The sequence below is a fragment of the Ambystoma mexicanum genome, chromosome 4q (assembly GCF_040938575.1).
Source record: "Ambystoma mexicanum isolate Mex_15411 chromosome 4q, UKY_AmexF1_1, whole genome shotgun sequence".
Classification (NCBI taxonomy): Eukaryota; Metazoa; Chordata; class Amphibia; order Caudata; family Ambystomatidae; genus Ambystoma; species Ambystoma mexicanum.
In genome coordinates, this window is record NC_090928.1 from 122,313,143 (window position 1) to 122,334,573 (window position 21,431).

General features: G+C 45.6%; 1 protein-coding gene across 7 annotated transcripts in view; it reads right to left on the reverse strand.

Annotated features, from left to right (window-relative positions):
- Window positions 1–21,431, reverse strand: part of LOC138467533 (zinc finger protein 583-like) — a 667,149-nt gene that overhangs the window by 569,885 nt on the left and 75,833 nt on the right. For 6 of the 7 annotated variants that reach the window (XM_069607643.1, XM_069607642.1, XM_069607638.1 and 3 more), the window contains exon 2: window positions 18,154–18,301. In XM_069607643.1, the coding sequence (XP_069463744.1) occupies window positions 18,154–18,301 (148 nt within the window). The remainder of the gene's footprint in view (window positions 1–18,153; window positions 18,302–21,431) is intronic. The other variant, XM_069607640.1, reaches the window with a different exon arrangement.

Below are 21,431 nucleotides of genomic sequence, written 5' to 3' on the forward strand. Positions count from 1 at the left end.
GACCAGAATGACGTGTCATTTCTCAGATGGTAGGGGAGGGCGTTCTACAGTTTTGGAGCTATAACCGGGAAGCTTGAGCCTCCTGCTTTCTGTCTTCTGTAACTGGGGGTGGAGAGCAAGTTCGTATAGGCAGAGCAGGTTGGTCTGTAAGTATTGACTTTGCAAATGAGGCTGCTAAGTTATTTAGGAGCCTTATTAGCAATGCATTTGTGCGCCAGCATCAAAATTTAGAATTTAATTCTGTCATGCACAGGGAGCCAGTGAATGTTCCTTCTAGTGGATGAAATGGGATTGTGGCTAGGGATATTTAATGCTGCTCTTATGGCGTTGTTTCGTACGGTTTGTAATTCTTTGATGTTTCTAGTGCTAGTCCTTGCAAAGAGAGAGTTGCCGTAATCAATCCTGGAAAGTATCAATGCCCTCGCCAGGGTAATAGAGTTTTCCGTGGAGAGAAAAGGGCGGCTGGCTCTTATCAGTTTAGCCGTGTAGACGGCTGAAGAGACAACAGCATTGACCTGTCTATTTAGTGTGAGCGTGGAATTAATATAGTCTAAGGTTTTTATTTCGTTGGCCACTTGGATGGTGTTGCCATCAATGATGAAGGAATTGCAGCACTGTGGGAGGTTACTGAGTTTCATTTTTTTTCCAATGAGGATAAGCTCTGTCTGATCATCATTGAGGCATAGTTCATTGAGTGCCATCCAGGCTTGGATTGCAAGGTATATTTTGTTTATATTTTTGGGGTCTATATCATAACATCCGGTTATTGGTACTAGAATTTGAGTATCATCCGCATCATTTGTATACGTGATACCCATTTTATCAAGTTTGTCAAACAGGAGCTTGGTGAAAGCATTATACAGTGTGGGGGGGACGCACAAACCTTGCGGTACGCCACAGGTTGCCGGGGCAGGGTGAGCTGCTGAAGTGTCCGAAAAAAGACCCTCATGGTTCTGTTACATAGAAACGATTTGATCCAATTGATGGAATCTGGAAAGAATTGGGCTGCGGTCTCAAGGTGTTGGCATAGTATATCATGATTGACCAGTTCAAACGCTGCTGAAAGGTCTAACAATAGAAGGATTCAAAGTTCTCCTTTGTCTATGTAATAATCCATTTGAGTTTTCAGATCAAGTAATGCTATTTCGGTGCCATGGCCTGGTCTGAAACCCGATTGTCTTAAACCCAAGAGATGATTATCTTCTAAATGTTTTTTGGATTTGCAGGTAGGCTGCGCAATCTAATATTTTAAGTAAGAAGAAAACTGTAGTTATGGGGCAAAAATTGGTTGGAATTTTAGGATCTAAGGTGTTTTTTTTTAGCAAGGGTAGCACCTAAGCTGTTTTTAAGTCACTAGGCACTGTGTTGGAGGCGAACGAGTTATTGAGGAGACTGGTGACAAAAAGGTGCCTGTTCAACTGCACAATCTTTTACCAAGGTAGCAGGGCAAATATCGCCTTTACATCTAGATGGCTTTAAGCTTTTGATGATGTTGATTTTATCTAAGGTTGTAATTGGGGAAAATGTACATTTGTTTACCTTAGTGCTATTTGGTGAGAGGTATGTGGTTGATGGGGTAAGGTTAAGGTTGAGTATGGATTTTTTTTGTTATATTTTCCTTTGTAGTAATGAGATTTTGTCAGCAAGAGCATTCTGAATATTGGAGCACCATTGTTCGTCTTTAATCGTAAAGTCTGGAGTAGGTGCTGGTGATTCCAATTCGCAGAGGATGGTGAATAGTTCTCTGGTGTTGGATTGGGCCTTAGATATTCTTTGGTTGTAGACTTCACTTTTAGATTTAATGATTTCATTCTTGTAGTTATTTGGTAGGGTTTGGAATAGTGTTCTATTTTCTTGAGATGGTGATTTGATCCATTTGTTTTTAGCAGAACTTTTTAAAGCCCAGAGGGCTTTAAGTTCAGGGGAGAACCATGGACTGACATGAGCTAGGGGTTTGATCTTTTTGCTTTTTAGTGGAGCAGTTTGTTTCTATGGCTGCTAGCATAATTTCATTGTAGTGGCTGACTAAGGTTGAGGGGTCTCTAGCCAATTGTGCTAAATCAAGGATAGGAGTGAGTAGTGTAACATAGCGTCTCGGTTGATATTTTTAAGGTTTCTAGATGGTGCTAAGGGTGTTTAATGAGGCTGTTTCAAAGTCTTGGTAATAAAAGTGGTGGTGAATATGAAGTTGTGATCAGACCAAGGTGAAGGGGAGTTAGATTGGGTTAGACTTATGATGAAATGAAATGATATTGAAATGATATTTTATTTATATTGCGCTCGTACACAAGTGTTTCAGAGTGCGACCAGGCAGAAAGCGAGGGGAACAAAGAAAAAACAGAAAACAGCGATCTTACTAGGCCCAGTGACATTAAAGAAAGCGCAAGTGCAAGGTAAAGGAAAATGGGAGAGAAGTGCAGAGGGTGGGGGGGGAGTGGAAAGTGCAAAGCAGAGGAGAGGAAGGTCTTGAGAAGTTTCCGGAACCGAAGACGTTATTCCTCAAGTTTCAAGGTGGCCGGGAGGCTGTTCCAACGGGAGGCACCAGCCGAAGACAGATCTACCCCCAGCTCATTTTTTTGTAAAATGACTAACCCTGAGGGAGTTTGAAGTAGAGGAGCGAAGGGCTCGTGAGGGGAGGTATTTACGGAGGGATAGCTGAAGGTATTTTGGACCCAGACCCCAGAAAGCCTTGTGAAAAATGCAGAGGGTTTTAAATTTAATCCTTGCATCCACTGGGAGCCAATGAAGGGATTTCAAGGCTGGAGAGATACGATGCCAGGGCTTGAGGCCAAGGACAAGTCTCGCAGTCCTGTTCTGGATTAGTTGTAGAGGGCGGAGAGTGGAGGCAGGCAGATTTAGGAAGAGGCTGTTACAGTAATCCAGTCTGGAAATAACCAGAGCTTGGCAGACAGTGAGCTTTTGAGAGAAGGAGAGGAAAGGTAGAGTACCTCTAAGGAGGTGGAGTAAAAAGTTAGATTTTTTGGAGACATCAGAGATGTGTGCAGAGAAGGAAAGTGTAGAGTCAAAGATAACCCCAAGGTTCTTAGCCACGCAAGTGGGGGTGGGAGGAGGGCCAAGGGAGGCCGGCCAGAGAGTGAGAGGAAAGGATGGAGATAGTGTACCAATAAGGAGGATCTCAGTCTTGTTGGCATTTAGACATAGATCATTGGCGGCACACCAATTTTGAATGGTGATTAGACAATCGGAGATGAGGGAAGGAGAGGAGGAGGCTGAAGGAAGCCTGAAAATGAGTTGGGTGTCGTCAGCATAGCACTGGAAAGTTGAGCAGAACATTGAGATGCAGTAAGCGAGAGTTGCCAGGTATTGGTTGAAAGGAGAGGATAGACCCCTGGGGAACACCACATGTGGAGAGGGAGATAGAAGATAGGAAGGACCCAAGTTGTACCTGGGAGGGTCTATCAGAGAGAAAAGAGGTCAACCAGGCCAGAGCCTGATCAGTGATGCCGAGGTTGTCACGAAGACGATTGAGTAGGGTGGTATGGTTGACCGTGTCAAACGCAGAGGAGAGGTCAAGTAGGATGAGGACAGAGGGAATGTTAGAATCGAGGTTGGAGAGCAGGTTTTCACGGATGTTCAGGAGAGCAGTTTCCATACTTCTGGCAGCTCTGAAGCCAGATTGGTGGTCATGGAGGGAGCCAACAGAGTCAGAATGGAATTTAAACTGAGAGATGGCCAGCTTTTCCAGGAGCTTGCCCAAAAAGGGAGTAATGGAAATTGGGCAGTAGTTTGCCGGACATGACGGATCAGCAGTGGATTTCTTGAGGAGAGGATGCCCAAGGGAGTGTTTAAGAGGGGTGGGGAAAGAGCCAGAGGCAAAGGAGAGGTTGCAGAAATCAGCAAGGGCCGGCGCAAGGGTGTCAATGTGGTCCTTAATGGTTTTAGAGGAACAGGGATGGACCCGTTTTGATGAGGTTTTCATAGATCGGACTTGTCTAGATATCTCATCAGGGGAGAAAAGAGGAAATGAGGAGAAAGGGGGATGAGGGGTAGCTGAGGGAAGGTCAGCCGGCTGAGAAGGAGAGGGAGGAGGAGGGGGAGCAGAGGAGAGGGTGGACAGGATATCCTGGGTTTTAGAGATAAAGTGGGAAGCAAGGGCATTGCAAAGATCCTGTGAGGAGAGAGGAGGGGTAGAGACTGCAGCAGTGTTGGCCAGCTCCTTGCAGATTTTGAAAAGTTCGGCCGAGTTGTTAGATGCCGCAGAGAAGCTGGCTTGTATGTGGACTCTCTTCTTAGTGTGGACAGCAAGTTGGTATTGCCTTTGGAGCAGGCGGCAGGCCAGTTTGTCAGAGGATGAGCAAGAAGCCCTCCATTTCCTTTCCGCCGCCCTACACTTCCGTTTAAGTGTAGCTAGATCAGAGTCATACCAAGAATTGCACTTGGCTTTGGACTTCAAACGGATCCTCATGACGGGGGCAAGAGTATCAAGAGTAGCAGAAATAGAGGAGGAGAGAAGAGAGAGGGCTGTGTCAGGATGTGAGTCAGCCTGGGGTGGAAGAGGGCGGGAGAAGGTTGCAGCAAAGGCCTCGACTGACACACGCTTCATGGGCCAGATATCTGAGAAGGTGGGTGGCAATCTAGGAGTGGACTTGGCTTGGGGGGAGGGGATGGAGAGATGAGAGGAGGCAGTGATCACTCCAGGAGAGAGGAGTGGTAAGGGGGGTATAGAGGGGGAGGCCGGATGAGATCAAGACATCAAGTGTGTGGCCAGCCAAGTGAGTCGGGCCGGAAGGAAGGATGGAGAGGGAGAGTGAATCACAGAGGTCGCGAAAGAGTGAAGATGAGGGACAGGTAGAATCAGGATGAATGTTGCGGTCACCAAGGAGAAGAAGTTGAGTGGTGGGAGACCAAGAGGGAAGAGGAGAGGTCAGCCCACTCAGAGAGAAAAGAGGTGATTTGACCAGGGAGCCGGTAGAGAGTAGCAACAGTAAGAGAGTGGCTAGGAAAGAGAGAGAGAGAGAGAGCCTGCAGACTAGGCATTCAAACGAGGAGTAAGCTTGAGTGGGAATAAGAGAGGCAGGGATCCACTCAGGGAAGATAAGGGCTACACCCCCTCCAGGCTGATTGGATCTGGGAGCTGAGAGGATCTTGTAGGCGTCGGGGAGGAGAGTGGCAAAACTCGTGATAGAGCTGGCTGTGAACCATGTCTCGGTGAGACCGAGTACATCAAGGTCGAGTTCTTCTAGGAGGTGACAGATGTTAGACGTGTGTTTAACGGCCGAGCGAGAATTTAGAGTGGCGAGATCGAGAAGGATGCCAGACTTAAAGACCTTCCGGGGAGGGGTACAGATCGTAGGTACGCCCTGTGGAGGAGTGGAAGGAGCTTGAGATGGGGCAAAGGAGGAGGCGGAGGAGGGCAGGGTAGCCAGAGGAAGAGAGTAGGAGACAGCTGGAGATGAGAGGAAGTTGATGAGGCGAGGGAACTGCCTATCAAAGAGGAGGAGGTTGGCCTGAGGGCCTTGCACCATGACAGTACCATTTAGATAGATGTTAATAAAGACTCTGGAGGAGTCAAAGAGATCCATACGTACTTCCCAGCGGGTGCCACCATTAATGGGAGAGGAGGAGACAGGACAGAACACAGAGATCTTGTGAAGGAACGAAAAGGAGGATGTCAGTGAGGGTTTGTCTGGCAGAGGCGCTGGAATAGGTATCAGCGATGGGGAGACGAGGGTTAGAAACCAAGATATCCTTTTTGAATTTCTTCTTACCAGACTTAGTGAGAAGGGAAGAAAAGTTGATAGAGAAACAGTTGGAATAGATAGGAGAAACAGATAATGCCATGGGCAGGTAGAGAGAGGAGGCAGTAGGAGAAATATAGAAGATCAGAGGTATGGAGCAGTCACTGGGCTAGCAGGTAGCAATGTAGGTGAACAAAATGCACCCAAATTTGACTTTCCCAAACACACCCACATTTGACTTTCCCAAGACACACCCAAAAAACACACCCAAAATGTACTTTCCCCAAACACACCCAAATTTGACTTTCCCAAACACACCCAAATTTGACTTTCCCAAAACACACCCAAAATTGACTTTCCCAAGACACACCCAAATTTGACTTTCCCAAACACACCCAGATATTGAAATAGAAGGCAAAAGCTAAGGCACCAATTGGTAAAAGAAATGAGGTGGGATCATAGGTGAGTGCTCAGACGAGAGCATTAAGACCAGTTAAAAACATAAAAAAATAAATAAATAAAAAAAACAGGAAGAAGGTAGAGTGAAGGTCAGTGAAGTGGAAAAAAAAAGAAAGGGTAGGCAGAAAGAGGGAAACTAACCAATAGATGGGGAAACGGGAAAGTCATGGAAGTCCAGGTTCATAGTAGAAAAGAGATGGCAACCCCAGGGAGGGTCAGGCTGTTGTATTAGTATCCCAGAAAGCAGACAGGGAAGCTGACAGGGGCCTTAGAAGTGGGCCTTTGAGCAACAGGCCGGTTCCCGCCTCCGGTGCCACTGATAGGTAGATCAGAGGTAGCCAATGGTTTGCATGATCGTTTGCAATTATTTAAAAAAGAAAGAACGTTACTTGGATAGTACTCCCACACTAGCTTTTGGCACTTAAGAATTGCCAGCTGGGCTACACAAGTGTCAAATTAATTTACAAACGTACAGAATTGCATAGCAAGTTGCTGTGTGGCACTGTTTATTTTGTGCCTGGACGGTTTCCATCGACCAAGCCAGAGGGATACAACAGACATTGAAGTCGGCAGGAGGCATCATTTTGGCTGAGGAAAATACTAGATCAAAACTTATTGTTAGGTTTCTGTTAGAGAGGTTTTTTGCAGAAAGCTCTGGTGAGGATGGTCTAGTCATCTCACTGAATGGTAGAAATGTGGCGCCAGAAAGTAAAGACTAGACTCTCCAATCATAGCAGAGCAGTCAGGCGTAACTTCAGGTGGGAGGAAAGCTCTCAGGGAGGTTTATACCTAATAAACACCAGAAAAGAATACATCACTCTGGGATACTGACAAAAATATACACTTTATTTCTAAGGTCAGACATAAGATATTTATGATGGTAAAAATAAGTACACTTGATTACACAGAACACAAGAGTATAGTTTATATAAAAACTGTAAATAGCAAGAAAATGCCTAACTCACTGATTACCCTAAAATACAAGTCCAATACCTGTTGGCAACAATACATATAGACTTTCAGGGGTGAGTCAAGGAAAATACCCTTTACACTATATCACACTCAGTAATGACTACTAGTCAGGGTCCAAGGGTACCACAACAGAGCTTAGTTCAGGTTTCCTATAACATTCTAAATAAAACATTATACATAGCGCATGTGCATATAACCCAGTTGTAGCATTTAGAAGTGATGAACAAAGAAACACAATGCCCAACACAGCCAGGAAGAATACCAAAGTCCAGGATATATTTTGAAGAGGAGTGTGGTAGCCCCTCTACTTTGCTTAGAGAGGCACAGCTTCACCTCACTGATGAGGCCCGATGAGGCCGAAATACTTTTCTGCGGTTGCTGTTGGTACTCTTGTTCAGAGGATATTAGCCTACCATTTTGGTGCTGGACTGCCCAAGTGGGTGGGACCAGACTGATATGCAAATGGATTATTTCTCCTTTGTGAAAGGTACAGTGAGCTAAAACGTGGGTGTAGACCCTCCCAAGCGGGCTCCTTCATATAAAACAGGTTACTTGTCCATGTTCGTTCTCGGTAGAGGGGCTCCCAGACCTTTTGTATACAGGATAGATTTTAGTTAGACCATCACTAGACCCAGAAAGGCATATGACACAGCAAGGAGGGAAACTGCAACAGCACAGTGAAACAATGTAATTCCTTTGACCAGAGTGTAATTCCAGATTTAAAAATACCTAATAAATTACATATGGTCTCTTAAAATCCAAGGCTTGGCGAAGTACTCCAGAACTTAGAAAAAGAATCCAGGGAATTCGTCCCCTCTCCCTATGGGGGAGCCACTCCCTTTGGGACTGCGGAGGTGGGCCCGCTAACCTACACATCTGCTAGGTGACAGGGCAAGTGGGATCCCAATGGCCCCCCCCCCATTAGAGGACAGTCCATCCTTTAGAAGGGATATCTGTCATCTCCCCCTATCTCAGGCAGCCAATGTCGTCAGGGCTTATTTAGGGATATCACCAAATTACTGAAGGAATGGTTCACCTGGTTTGATTTCTGACCCGCTGCTGCTGCCATCACACAACCAACGGATTGCTTCATCTCTTTTCAGAGACGGATATAAAAGCTGCACAAAACTGACGTGAAGTAGAGCAAAGGAGCAAGCTGAAGTGCCGCTTACTAGCCTGTGGAGCCAAGATACGAGGGCCACGCCCCCTTCGTTGCAGAATTAGGGCGACATCCTACTTGGATCGTGTGGTGTGCTAGAGGGCAAGGAAGCCTGCAAAGCTGTTTCCTACTACCATACCCGGAGCTCGAGAAGCTGGAGTCTGCAATACCGAGAAGTGACGCAATCCCTGGAAAGGTGGTCCACCAGCACCCGCAGAGACTGGCAGGAAGAACCAAAGCCTGCGCAAGGACGTAGAGGACCAGAGAGAAGAAACCGCGTTGCTGTCTCCTCCAAGAAACATACCCACCACAAGACAGGGGCGCAGTACGCTTGGGGAGCTGGGAGGACAACGTGCTGGTTCTAAAAGGCCACATACCGGGGTGAGAGAACAGAAAGGTCCAAGAGGTGTTGAAGCACCACACAACCCAAGTCGTATACTCCAAGCTGCAGTGAGAGAATGAATGATCCAAGAGGTGTCGAACCACCATATAACCCAAGACTGAGTGAGAGAACAAAGTTCTAAGAGGGACCAAACTGCGGCACAGCCGGGCTAAGAACCTGAACACCCCACGAGGGGATGAGGAACTAGAAACAGTGAAAGGGGCTGGGAGCAAGAAGAGCCTGAGAGAGTAAACAGCCCAAGCAGAGCTGAGAGAGAGACAACCCCACAATGGGACATAAAACTCCAGGGAGAGGTGGGAGTGGCCTGGCCACTGAAAAAAAAACTTTCCTTGAGACAGAACTGAAATACAGGCACAAAGGACTAGATACATTTGTTTTCCTTTTTTCCATGTGTGGGAGCCTTGGGAATTTTTCCATGTTGGACGTGTGAGAGGTCTTCAGTCTCAGAATCTCTACCTGATGACGAATTGGGACAAACCAGTGCAGGTCAGAATCCAGCCAACCCGGCAGGAAGCCCTTAACCATTTTATTTATAGTTGTGATACTTTGTAGTAGTAATATTATGATCAGGCTAGATAGGGTTTGAAACAGGGGACAGCTTTACTTTTTGTACAATGTCCCGACATGCACCCTTTTGGACTATTTTCTTTTTTTACTGTAGGTACTAGAGAGTAGGTTTAGAGCAGGGTTTTGCGCCATAATAAAAGTCTTTACCTCACACCACAATCAATTGGCCCGTCTCTTGATTCCAACTTAACACAGTTCTGCCATTGCATTGTCACTTGTAGGAGTTCTAGTGTTGAGGAAAGTGCCACATATGAAACAGGCCACGTCTGTATGACCTGTGGTTATGATGAAAAGCCAGTTCTTTCCTACAGGCACTCAGAAGAAATCAATCAACTGCAGGCGACACCAGTAGAAATTCAGAAGAGGTTCAATGAGGGATCCCAGACCCAGCAGTCCAAGCAGCAGAGAAGCAGAGCATGGTTCAGCCCCCAATGCTAACCAAAAGGGAAATGCAGTAGAAGGGCACCTGTAGAAATTGATGACCACATACCACAGGGACCCCTGAGGGTGAGTACCTTCCGAAATGCGCCAACTAAGGTCCCAGAGGTAAGAACTTACAGTATTGATTCCTGAAGGCACTGTTCTAGGAAAGAATAACTACCAGATAAGTAAAAGACTTATTTTTAAAATTCAAAAAGAAGGATCCAGTCACACAGACTTTGAAACTTAGCCAACGATGACCCAAAAGAAGAGCAATTGTCCTTCAAAGGAATGGGACCCACAATCCAGAAGTGAAATCAGGGACAGAGATGACCCCAGGAGGATGGGAGAACCTTCACATAGCAAGTCCTGGCAGCTCAACAGGCACACCAAAACAACCCATGCAGCAGGACAACGGTGGTGATGACCAGAGTTGGCCCAAACAAGCAGATGCAGCGTGGTCTTGAAGTTGCAACACCTTTCCAAGCGCTGGCTGCTTCCAAAACGTAGGAGGCAGAGAAACGGCAGTAAAATGGCACAGAAAACAGTCCCACGATAGAAGGCCTGGCCCCAGCAGATGAGGAACAAGGAAAACTTGGGAAGGGCACCTACAAGCCTAAAACCCAAATCAGAAATATGCCCAGACCACTGCGGCCAGCCAGTATGGCCAGAAGAAGGCCTACAAATGCAGAAATTGCAGGAAATAATGAGAATCTCAAAGCAGGTAAGCAAAGCTGCTCACCTTCCAAAACTCCAGCAGACCACAGCTCAGGAAGAGGGGTTCTCCTATATGTCCCTTGACTCACAGGGCTTGGCTTTATCCCAATAGGGGATTTAAAACAAAGGTTTTGGAAGCCAGCATATTAGGTCTGCCCGAAACTGCCAAACACCCAGGCCCACCCCCCGAATTTAGCGTAGTGGCCTGCCCAGGGTCAGAGAATGGTCTAAACAAGTCCAAACCACTACAGAGACTGTGATGTGTGTTTGTGAATGTGTACTGTGAGGAACCTGAGGGCATCCTCACTTCTACTCCCCCTGGATCCACTTTTCAGGTGGCCAGGGAAAGACCATCGCTCATGGATCCCAACCATGGGGTTGATATCCGAGGGCGGATCACCAGGGTGGAGGGATCTTGGGGTTTGGGGATAGGATGTCTTTTGGTGAGACATGGTATCCTCCCTTTCCCTTGTCAGAATGAATCCTACCCTCCCCCTGCCCTTGCCTTTATAGGTTATTTATTTATTTTATTTTTGTTTGTTTTATTGGTTAAATAAAAGATTTCAACCTTTAACAATTAAGTCTGTGTCGTTCTCAGTCAACACCCTCCTTAAGGGACTACAGGCCGCCCTAGGAGTTCTTCATTGTCCTCCCTTAGTCCCTTTAGGATTAGTTCTATGAATCTTAGGGCTTCCAAGGTGGGGCCAATTTTTTTTGCCGTCAGTATTCTTTCCCAATAGTCCTCTTCCGTTGACATGTTTATTTTGGCCACCCACTCTCCCAAGTACAGGTTCCTTTGGGTTGCCAATACTGGGCATGATGGCATCCAATGTTTTATTGATTCCAGCATATCCGGGTTTTTACAAAATCGACATCTTGCCTCTTCAGCTGGGATTTGTTTTCTTAAGTATTTTACCTCCCTGGTTGGCAAGATGTTTAGCCTGCATCTCATCGGGAGATCCCTATGTCTAGGCGAGGAAAATCTTCGCAGATACGGTGGGGGATCGTTCAGGGCCTTTCGTTCCCAAATGATGTTGTGGCAGTTTATATTCTTTGTAGGTTATTGTCAATCATTCCCTCTTTCTTACAAACAAAATATCCTACAACCATTTCCTTTAAGACTAAGAGGAGGCGGCGGCTACTGGGAGTTATGCACACTCCCATTCATTCACACCACTTTGGTACTGAGACAAGGAAGATGACTGTAGAGGAGTACCATTGCAATAGTCAGGCATGTCCAGCAAATAGGCTTAATTATGGTCAGGCAACTGAAGACAAGGGCTTGCACCTGCAACCATTTAGCAGGCCCCAGGTGCAAACGAGAGACTGCCAGGAAAAGAGGGAGAGAAACCTGCCTGGAAGACAGGACGCGACTGGCAGAAGTGGAGCAGGCTGGGGATGGGGCAGCGGGAATGGCGCCATGTGCAGCAGAAGGGTAAAAGAGACAGTGGAGCCTGAGCAGGCCGTCAGAGGGTCTAGACACCTGCAGTAGCCCTTTGCCTTGTGCCCTCAGCCGGAGCTCTGGGACACGGAAGGCTCCAGACCATCACAGGTAGCTTCCGGGAAGGAAGAGGGGAGTTACGCAAAACAAGCAGCAAGGTTCAAAGACGGCTGAGGACTGCTAACCATGCTCCCGAAAAGCACAAGCGGAGCGTGAGAAAGTCGGAAAGTAGAAAGAAGACGCCCAGAGGAGCGGCCGCATAACAGTGAGTAAAAAAATGGAAAACACTTATAGGGGCGCTTCAGGAGCTGTGGGCAGAAATTGTTAATGCAAAAAGATATGACAGTTGGTTTTGGTAACCAAATTGAGGGTTTTTGAATGCAGAACAAGCTGCAAAGAGTTATTAGTACTTTTAAGAGTGAAACAAGTAATATTGAATACCGAACTAAAGGAAAGATTATATGAACATACAGAACAAGTGATGAACAATCTTGAACAAAGTGAAAAGCAAGTGATGAACATTTATGAACAAAGTGAAAAGCAAACAATGTGGTGGAAAAGGGTGCACACCACTGAGTGAGTTGTGTGGAAAACATGTTGTGGCAAAGCCAAGAGACTGCCAAGCAGAATCAGAAATGAGTGTTAACCAAAGACACAGTTTCAGAGACAGAAAACCTGTGTTGGCAAAAAAGCCTGAAGAATAGAGAAGTATAACAAAGTGCCAAGGGTTATCGGTTGCGTGACCTGTAATGGGTGGGCTGTGTCGTCCGACAACGTGCCTAGACCGAGTGACACCTGCTTGGAAAGAGCAAAGGAAAGCTGCGTTTTATAATAAGATTGCTGAAGTGAATGAGAAAGATAGCAATCTGTGTCAACTATTGAAAAGGAGGATTACAAAGTTGAAATGGAACTGTTTTTGAAAGCCAAGAGATTTGAACTGATTGTAGGTTTTGAAGCTGGAAGTGCTGACTTCTTGGGGAAGGGAACCCCAAGGCATTTTGGAACTGTTTTGAACTTTGGCAAGGGAGGCTGGAAAGTAAGCCAGGAGCTGGAAGAAGTTCAGAATTGTATCTGGAACACTCTGTTGCCGATATCCCTACACATTGTTTATCTTTAGTTGTGAGGGCCAATATAGGTTTTGGACACAGACAGACTTTTGAGTTGAACTTACTGACACAGGCTATCCTTAGTTTCTTTAGGTAGGGAAATCCCACATTAGCATAGGGCAAGTTAGGCCTTACTCCATTCTGACATTTAAGAAAATATCCATTTTGACATTTAAGAAAATAAACCATTTTGTTTAGAAAATGTAATCTGTTGTCTGTGTCTTACTTCGTGATGCCTTCACAGTACAAAGAAGCATTAGGGCCATCTATAAAATAGGAAAAGCACAGTAGGTCACACATGGTGTGCAATATTTTACAGTTTGCATCTCATGCAGATGTTCTATTTGTGGCACACCTTGTGCTAATTCCACATTTCCCAGAGGTAGTAGACTGCTTGTTGGGTTAAGCTGAACACCCATGAGCTGCTTCTTACTTTTACCTATCAAACTTTATTTGGATCTCGGGCTATTGTCACTGCTCTAACCAAATAAGCAGATATGTTATGCTTTTTTATTGAAGAATGAAGTTTCTGAAAATATTAAGTTAGTTTCCCTTGAAACAAGTGGTAAATCTGGCACATGCCCGGTTGTCGCACTGTCCGAGCTGAACTATATTTTCTTATGGATATGGGTATGTTTATAGTCACCAGTTTAGTTATGGAAATTTCCAGTCTCTGAATCAGTCCTGACCGTGCAAGGTGTCGATGGTACCATTATTTTCCTTCTTTCGGTCTTGTGATAAGCTACGTTTTCAGGAGATGTCTGGAGTGGCGGTGCAGTGTTTCCCATCCTTAAGGTCTCAGCAAGAGTCTTGTTAGAGCGATTTGTGCTCTATAGCAGTGGTTCGCCATGTAGACTGGAAAGCCTATGTCGAGGCTGCGGGCATAGTCCAATCTTGAGTGTACCAGTGGAATTACCATGAGGATTCTGTGTGGAAACGGCAAGTACAGCATGATGCGTTTAACCCATCTTAACATCCAGGGTAAATTAGTTGGACATATAAATCTTGAGGTTTTCACCCATTTTGTTGGGCTGAGAGCAGTCTCCCATCTCTTATGGCCAAGGGATTATGGTGCGGTGTGTGGTCTTCCTTGAGTTTACCAGTCATCCAGGATACTATTGGAGACCAGCTTCTGGCCAGGTCTGATAAGCAATTCATTGAGTCCAGGTTTAGTTTGTAGGCCATTTGGAGGTCATTTACATAGTAGTAGCGGATAAATCATCGTTTGCTGCGATATCCATGACAGGGGCCAGACAAATGTTGAAGGGGTGTATGAAAAGGCTGGATCCCTGCAGGGCACCACATGAGATATTACACAGCATTGAAATAAATGGACATTGGCATACACTAGGTTTCTGTCCTGTTTTCATTTAACATAATTCTTTTAGCTCCATCCCTGCAAGAGTGTCTATTTTATCAGGATTGTGTAGCCAACTGTACCAAAGGCAGCCGATATGTCTTAGGAGGATGGGGTATAGCTGAGAATAGGATTGAAATCCCTATAGTGGTCTTATTCCTAACTGGGTTTGATGTTAGATTTCACACGGTCGAGAAGATTAATTGCTCCAGGAGCTTTTGGGGATGGAGAGGTAGCTAGCTTGCTAGGTTGTTGAGAATGCCTGCCAGTGTTATTCAAGAGTGGCTTGATGTATGCAATAATTAGTGCTCCTGAGATGATTCCTTGTTCCATTTGCAAATAAATAAGGCCCAGAAGATTGAAGGACATTGATGATGTTGCACAAACGTTTTGCAGAGGACTCGTCTGCAAGGGTTCGCAGGAGTTCATGCTGGATTGCTAGTATTGACTTGTGTTGAGAATTCCTGTTCTGTGAATTAACAACATTTCAAGATGTATGGGTGCAGAGGGATTGGGATGGGATCTGGTTTGTACTCATGGTCCAAAGGTTGTCTACTTGTTGTTTAGGTAATTGTGTATCAGTATCAACAGGTTGATGGAATGGGAGGAAACGGCACCACAGAGATGTTGTGAATGTCTAGGTTTGAGTAGACAGTAATGCTCCACACTTTAGGAACTGCGCCACACTACGTTCTGGAGAAAAAGGTGTGTATTTAATATATTGCCTTTTCCGAAATGGCACCACAGAGATGTTGTGAATGTCTAGGTTTGATGCTGCAGAATAATATATCCTAATCTGCATGATTAGCTTGAAAATGTCCTTTTGGAGGCACAGTGCTTGCTCTATTCAGTTCTAATGGGCTTCCTTGGCTTTTCAGGTGTCCGCCTTCAGATCTGGAGTTGTAAGTAGTAGGTGTGTTTATGTTGCAATTGTTTTTTCTCCTCCCGTTTGCATTTTTGCAGTGTTTGAAGCAATTGGTATGCTATTGGCTGCTTATGTTTTCCTCCCGAAGGGTTTAACGTCCTTCTCCTTAGCAAACCTTGTGAGATGGTGTATTATCCGTTCATGGAATGTGTGGAATCGCAATGTGGACATCTCTGTCTGTGAGTAGGTGAATGAGTATTTGTGATCATTTGTAGAGCGCACTCAGAAAACTAAAGTTGTTCTTGCAGCTGGTGATCACTGCAGTAGAAAAGCTAGCCAGACTGGACCAGAGAAATCAAACAGAAAAATCCTGGTTTTTAGCATGTATTTAAAGGGCCAGTGATTGAGTTTGTATCTAAGAGAGATAGAAATGAGGTGCCATTGCCTGGCACATCAAACAGCAAATTGTTATCCTTCCTGGATTGAACAGTGAACATTGGGAACAGCCAGCAGTCCCTGATGTGGTGATAGAAGAGCTTTTTTAGGGCAATATCAGTAAATGCCACTACTTAGGTTAACCATGCCAGAGTCCCAAGGACAATTATGCGCATGGCACAATACTTTGAAGATGGTCCTCTCTTTCACCTCCAGCAGTGGAGAGATCTCTGCGAAGGAGTGACAGGATCATTCCTCTTAAAACCAGTGACCAATCTGACAGCTGCGTTTTGTATTGTCTGAAACATGCCCAGTCCAGCATTTAGCGATTGCAGTAGTCCATGCAGGAATTAACAAAGGCATCCACAAAAAGGCCCAATTGCCAACAAGAAGGTATGAAAGACTGTGCCCGAGTAATTTGTTTCATGCCCATCAGCAGCCCCAGATTATTAATATGTATGGTCATAACAGGGAAGCGATTGAGCAAAGAGGAAGTTGGAATGAATGAGGCAAGTGGCCTACCTTGGTGGAGATGCAGAAAAGTATAATCTTGGCTTGGCACTTGTTCAGTTGGAGCCAATTCTTCCTCATCTATATCTGTATAGCCTCTACTCATTAGACAAACTGTGTTGTCTGCTCTGTGGGGTTCCTAAATCTGACTATAAGTTGGGTATCATCAGCAAACTACTGGTACGCAAGTTTGAATTGCTGAATAATACTGAAAAGGTATCAGATATAGAAAATGAGGGGACCATTGGAGGAGAGATCAGGGGTTGGGAGGGGCCTGTGGGAAATCGCACACGTCACCAGATTAGGAAGAATGGAAAGGTCCAAAGATAACCTGCTGAGCACTTTCTGCCAAGGAAGAGACACATTTGATTGTAACGTGCCAAATCTTTACACTAGGGATCCCACCATGTCAGAGGGCATCGAGAGATCGACTAGATTTGATTTGAGTTGATTGGTTATTTATAACGCGCTTAATACCCAGAGTTTTCTAAGCGCCGATCTGGGGATCGAACCTGTGGTGCTGCGTGTCGTCTTGCTTCCAAGGCAAGCGCGTTGCCCCTGAGCTATCCTCCCTAGACTCTAGAGTGGGTTGTCGAACTCCAGGCCTCGAAGGTTAGATCTATGTCGGGTTTTTAGAATACCCCCCGTGAATATTCATGACAAATGTGCATACCATCATTCTAAATGTATGCACATTTGACCTCATGAATATTAATGAAAGATATCCTGAAAACCTGTCAGGATTCCGCTCCTGGAGTTGGACAACCCCGAACAAATCATAGTACAGAGACATATATACATAGACATACATTGGTGGCTTACAAGGCAGCATCCCAGTAATGATGTAAACCATAATTGCACTATTAAATACATAAATAATAATAATAATAGTTTTGCTGGATAGCAGGGACGACTCATGAAAATCAGGTGATAGCAGTATTAATCAAAATCTCAGCGATAAAAGAGGTAAGCGATAGATCAGGAATTAATATGGAGGCAGATGGTTGTTTTTGCTCTGGTTGAAATGTCTTGTGGGAAAGTCAGATGAGTTTGGCAGTGGGAGTGTAGTTGCGTCATGCATCTGATCGAAGTTTGGCTTAGGTCTTGAGTGCTCTTCTTTTGCATGCTTGTCCAAAAGTAGGAGGGTGCAACGCTTACCTTACCTTAGTTTTGCAGGACACCTTGTTTCCTCATGGATTGCCCCGCACCACCTAGCAACCCAACCACAGATGGCGCTTCTTAAAGGCTCTCAAGCATGTCTAGGCTGAGAGGAAGTGGGGCTGATGGTGAAGCGGACTGCACTCAGGGTGGCTTTTCATCAGTGGGTTCTCCCCGAAGTGAAACAGGGTTTGTTACTACGATTCCGCACTCCTCCTCCCAACCCCGATATCACACTATGGGAATTGGACTAACCATATAATGCTGCAGAGTTCAAAGCCACTGGAAAGCGTTTAGTGCGAGAGCGCTCGGGTTGCTGGAAAGAAAGCTATGCACTGGCCTGGGCCCAGAGTATGGTTTATTTAGCCATGGGCCCATGTTGGAGTGCCTAGAGCCTCGACATGGCTCCTTAAGCTGTGTCCCCAGCAGCAGCTATCTTGGTTGCGTAAGTTTGTTATTCCTGCGGCCATCTTATAGTGGGTCGTAAACAGCCATAGATGCATTAAGGATGTCCAATACCCATATTCCTGGATATTGTTAGGGTCCGGCCAGTGATGGCTCCTGCTTTTGGATAAGTTGGAACGTCCCTCTTCTTACTTATCAAGGGGAGATCTGCTTATGTGTATCACTTTGGTGTGAAATGCCTAACTTATAATCAACGGATTTTACTAAAATATCTGAACTGTGACGTTTGCAAGCAGTACCATAAGATACATTTTGGTTGTCAGGATTCCAACACGACACTCGGCCCATTTTCATGAACCATTTACAGCAACCGGAGGGAAATGCACAAGGAGTGCACAGTAACAAGTCAAGAAAACATGTTCCCAGTACAGTCATAACTAATACCAATTCAGGTACTTTTCAAATGCTTACAACACTTACAGAACAATAATGAATGCATACCGAGAGAAACCAGGGCCTGGTGAATTTCATTCATCACATTCTTATACAGCTCCTTCTGCCATTCATGTAAAAGCTTCCACTCCTCTTCAGAGAAATAAGCAGCAACGTCATGCAATGTAACCGGGGGCTGAAACAACAAATCATACATGACATACTGAAGAACTGATAATAAACTTGATTTCCAAAAATGTACTTCTCATTTTGTAATACATCAAATCACCAGTATTCTATTGCGTTTCACAAAACATTTGGCTCATATCAGTGTTCAAAATGTACCCTCCCTTATCCTTCCCACCACTCCCCATGCATAGTCTAGAATAGTAAACAAAACAAAGAACAACCACCATAGTCACAGCCGCCTCCCCCCTCTCCAGTCCTCTGTCCCAATATTTCAACGCCTGTATTAAGTAAAGAAGGGGAGCCATTCGTCCTCTATGTTCGTGCGAGTCTCATCGAGCAGGTGCGTAAGGTATTCTATATTGTCCGCGCTTTCTGCACCCGTTCCCAGGCCTGCAGGTAAGGTGCGTACCAGGCCATTTTACACATGAAAATCTTGTAAATTCAACAGCTTTATTGTTTTCCTGTGTACATTTATGCACAAGTTTAGAGCAGAGGGAAGTGCAAAGGTCACGTTACTTGACAGAAACCTGAAGATTTCTTTTGATTTTTATCTACATGGATGAAAATAGCAAGTCATGGATAAAAGCCTCTGAAACATAATGTAGTTCTCTGAAGCCTTTAAAAAGAAACTGCACACTGTGATAAAAGGAATGGTTTATTCCATTCAGCTTCTGTTGTGTTGCTGCTCATGGAACAAACAGAAGCACTGTGCATATTTATTTTCCTAGCATTTTAAAATTAATAAGATGGAAAACTAAGTTGCAGTTGAAAATTCATATTTTGTAACAAAATATGTTTTTTTTTTTTTACAGTGAAAGCAAACCAGTATTGCACAATTGTGAGTTCCAGTGCTGTGTGCATAAGTGGCCGTCACAACTATCGGGAGCATCTGGAACAAAAACAGAAGCTTAAGAAGGACTGTCATCTTAATACATTTGAGGCGGCTGCCCACGAAAGAGCAAGCCGTCCCCAACGTTGTAGGTCAAGCTTTACCCTGTCTCAGAGCAGGGTGTAATTCCTGACGAACAGATCCTCCATCTCTCTCGCGATTTCAATCCCCAGGTATCGGAAACCCTTCTTTTGTATTTTAAACCCCCATGTGCCTCATGAACTCCCCATCCTCTCCCTTTCCCGCCTGAAATACCACATACTTTTCAAGATTGACTTTATACCCTGATAGTTCCACATATGTTCGGAGACCCTGCAAATGCGCCCAGACCGAGGTCCTGGTTTCAGTGATGTAAAGGAGTGCGTTATCCGCAAACAGACTTACTTTATACTCGCTTCCACCTAGGTGGACTCCCTTTACCTCTGATTGCTGCACAGCTCGATTCCATCACAAATGCATACAACATGGGCAAAGGGGGCAGCCCTGCTTGGTACCCCCTTTACAGGTTTATCACCCTTGACACTCTTCCATTGACTACCACTTTGGCCCGTGGGGCAGAGTATAAAGCAGCGACCCACCGCATCAAGCAGGTCCCATACCGATCCTTTCCAAGACTCCTGTCAAAAATGGGCAATTCACCCTGTCGAAAGCTTTTTTTGGCATCTAGGGAGAGGAGCACAGCCCCTTCTCTCTTCACTTCCGGGGCATGTAGTATGTGTAGGGTTTTACTTAGGTTGTCCGAGCCCTGCCTGTTCTGGATGAATCCTGTCTGGTCGGCGTGCACCAAACGCAGCAGCAACACCTCCAATCATGATGCCAATATCCTAGCGAATATTTGGCATCAGTGTTTAATAAAGAAATGGGGCGGTACGAACTACGGTATGTGGGGTCTTTACACTTTTAGGTATAACCGCTATAAGTGCTTCCATGGGACCTGCTAGCAGTTCCTGAAATTGTTTGTAAAAGGCTGAGCCGTCCTCCCCAGGCGCCTTATCTGGCTTATGGTGGGCTATGGCTTTCAGCACTTCCTCTCTTGTAATTACTGCCTCTAGCGCAACACTTTTGCCCGCTTTCAGTCTCGGAATCGGAAGCCTCCCCAGGTAACCCTGTCTAGCCACCTCCCTTTCTTCCGGGGGCAGAGGGGAGGGGCGCTCATACAGGATCTCATAGAATTGTTTAAAACAATTGGGGGAATCCCCCTGGCTTCCCAGCAGGTCCCCTTCATTCCCTGCATGTGTGACACTCTCCTCTCCACCCTTTGTTCCTATATTCTACTGGCCACTATGTTCCCCACCCGGTTCCCCCTTTTCATAATACCTCTGTTTGGTGTAGCATAGTTTCTTCAGCGCTTCCCCAATCAACAGTGAATGCAACTCCTGTCTTTTATCCCTCATCTCAGACAATGATCTCTGAGGAGTGGCCAGTTGGTGCATGTTAAGGGCATACAGGGACGCCAGTATGACTATTGTCTTGTCCAAATGAATCTTAATCGCTACAAAGCGCTCTCCAAAGCCCCTCCGCACCTGCACCTCCGTCAACCGCATGGAGCTCACCAAGACAACACCCACACCCTCCTTCTTGCTGGCTTTATGTGAAGCACAGTATGCCTGCCCAATGTCCGCCCCCTTCAATGCCCGTTCCGCCCCATGCCCGTAGTGGGTTTCCTGTAAGAAGAGAACCTCTAGCTGGACCTTGTGAAACAAACCTGCCGTTAGTGACCGCTTATTTAGGGAATTTAATCCCTTTACATCGAGCGTGGCCACCTTCCAATTAACCATTGTCGGGCTTCAGTTGAATCCTCCTACCTCCCCCATGATAAAGACATCTCCAGAGCTGCAACTGAGCTATGCATGTAACCCCCCTCCACCCCCCTCCAGTTCGCCCCACCAACCAATAAACTCTACTTAACTCGTTTGGGCAATACCCCCCCGCCCACCTCATGTTATAGGGTAATCAACAATTCTGTCATGAGCCCCCTTCTTCAGCTTGGGGCCTTTGACTGGGTCACCTGCAATTTCTTTGATTTTCTGGGGACCGATTGCTTCCGGAGACTTTTGGCTGTGCCAAGACACTGTTAAACCCCTCTCGCAACCTGCGCACCCATCCTTTTCCTGAAAAGTCCCCTCTTTTCTTAGTTCCATCAGCAGCTGGGTTCCTACCTCGCCATGCTTGAGCTCATAATGCTCCCACCCATATTCAAATGAGATGGCAAAGGGGAAAACGCCAACAGTAGCACACGCCTTCTTCC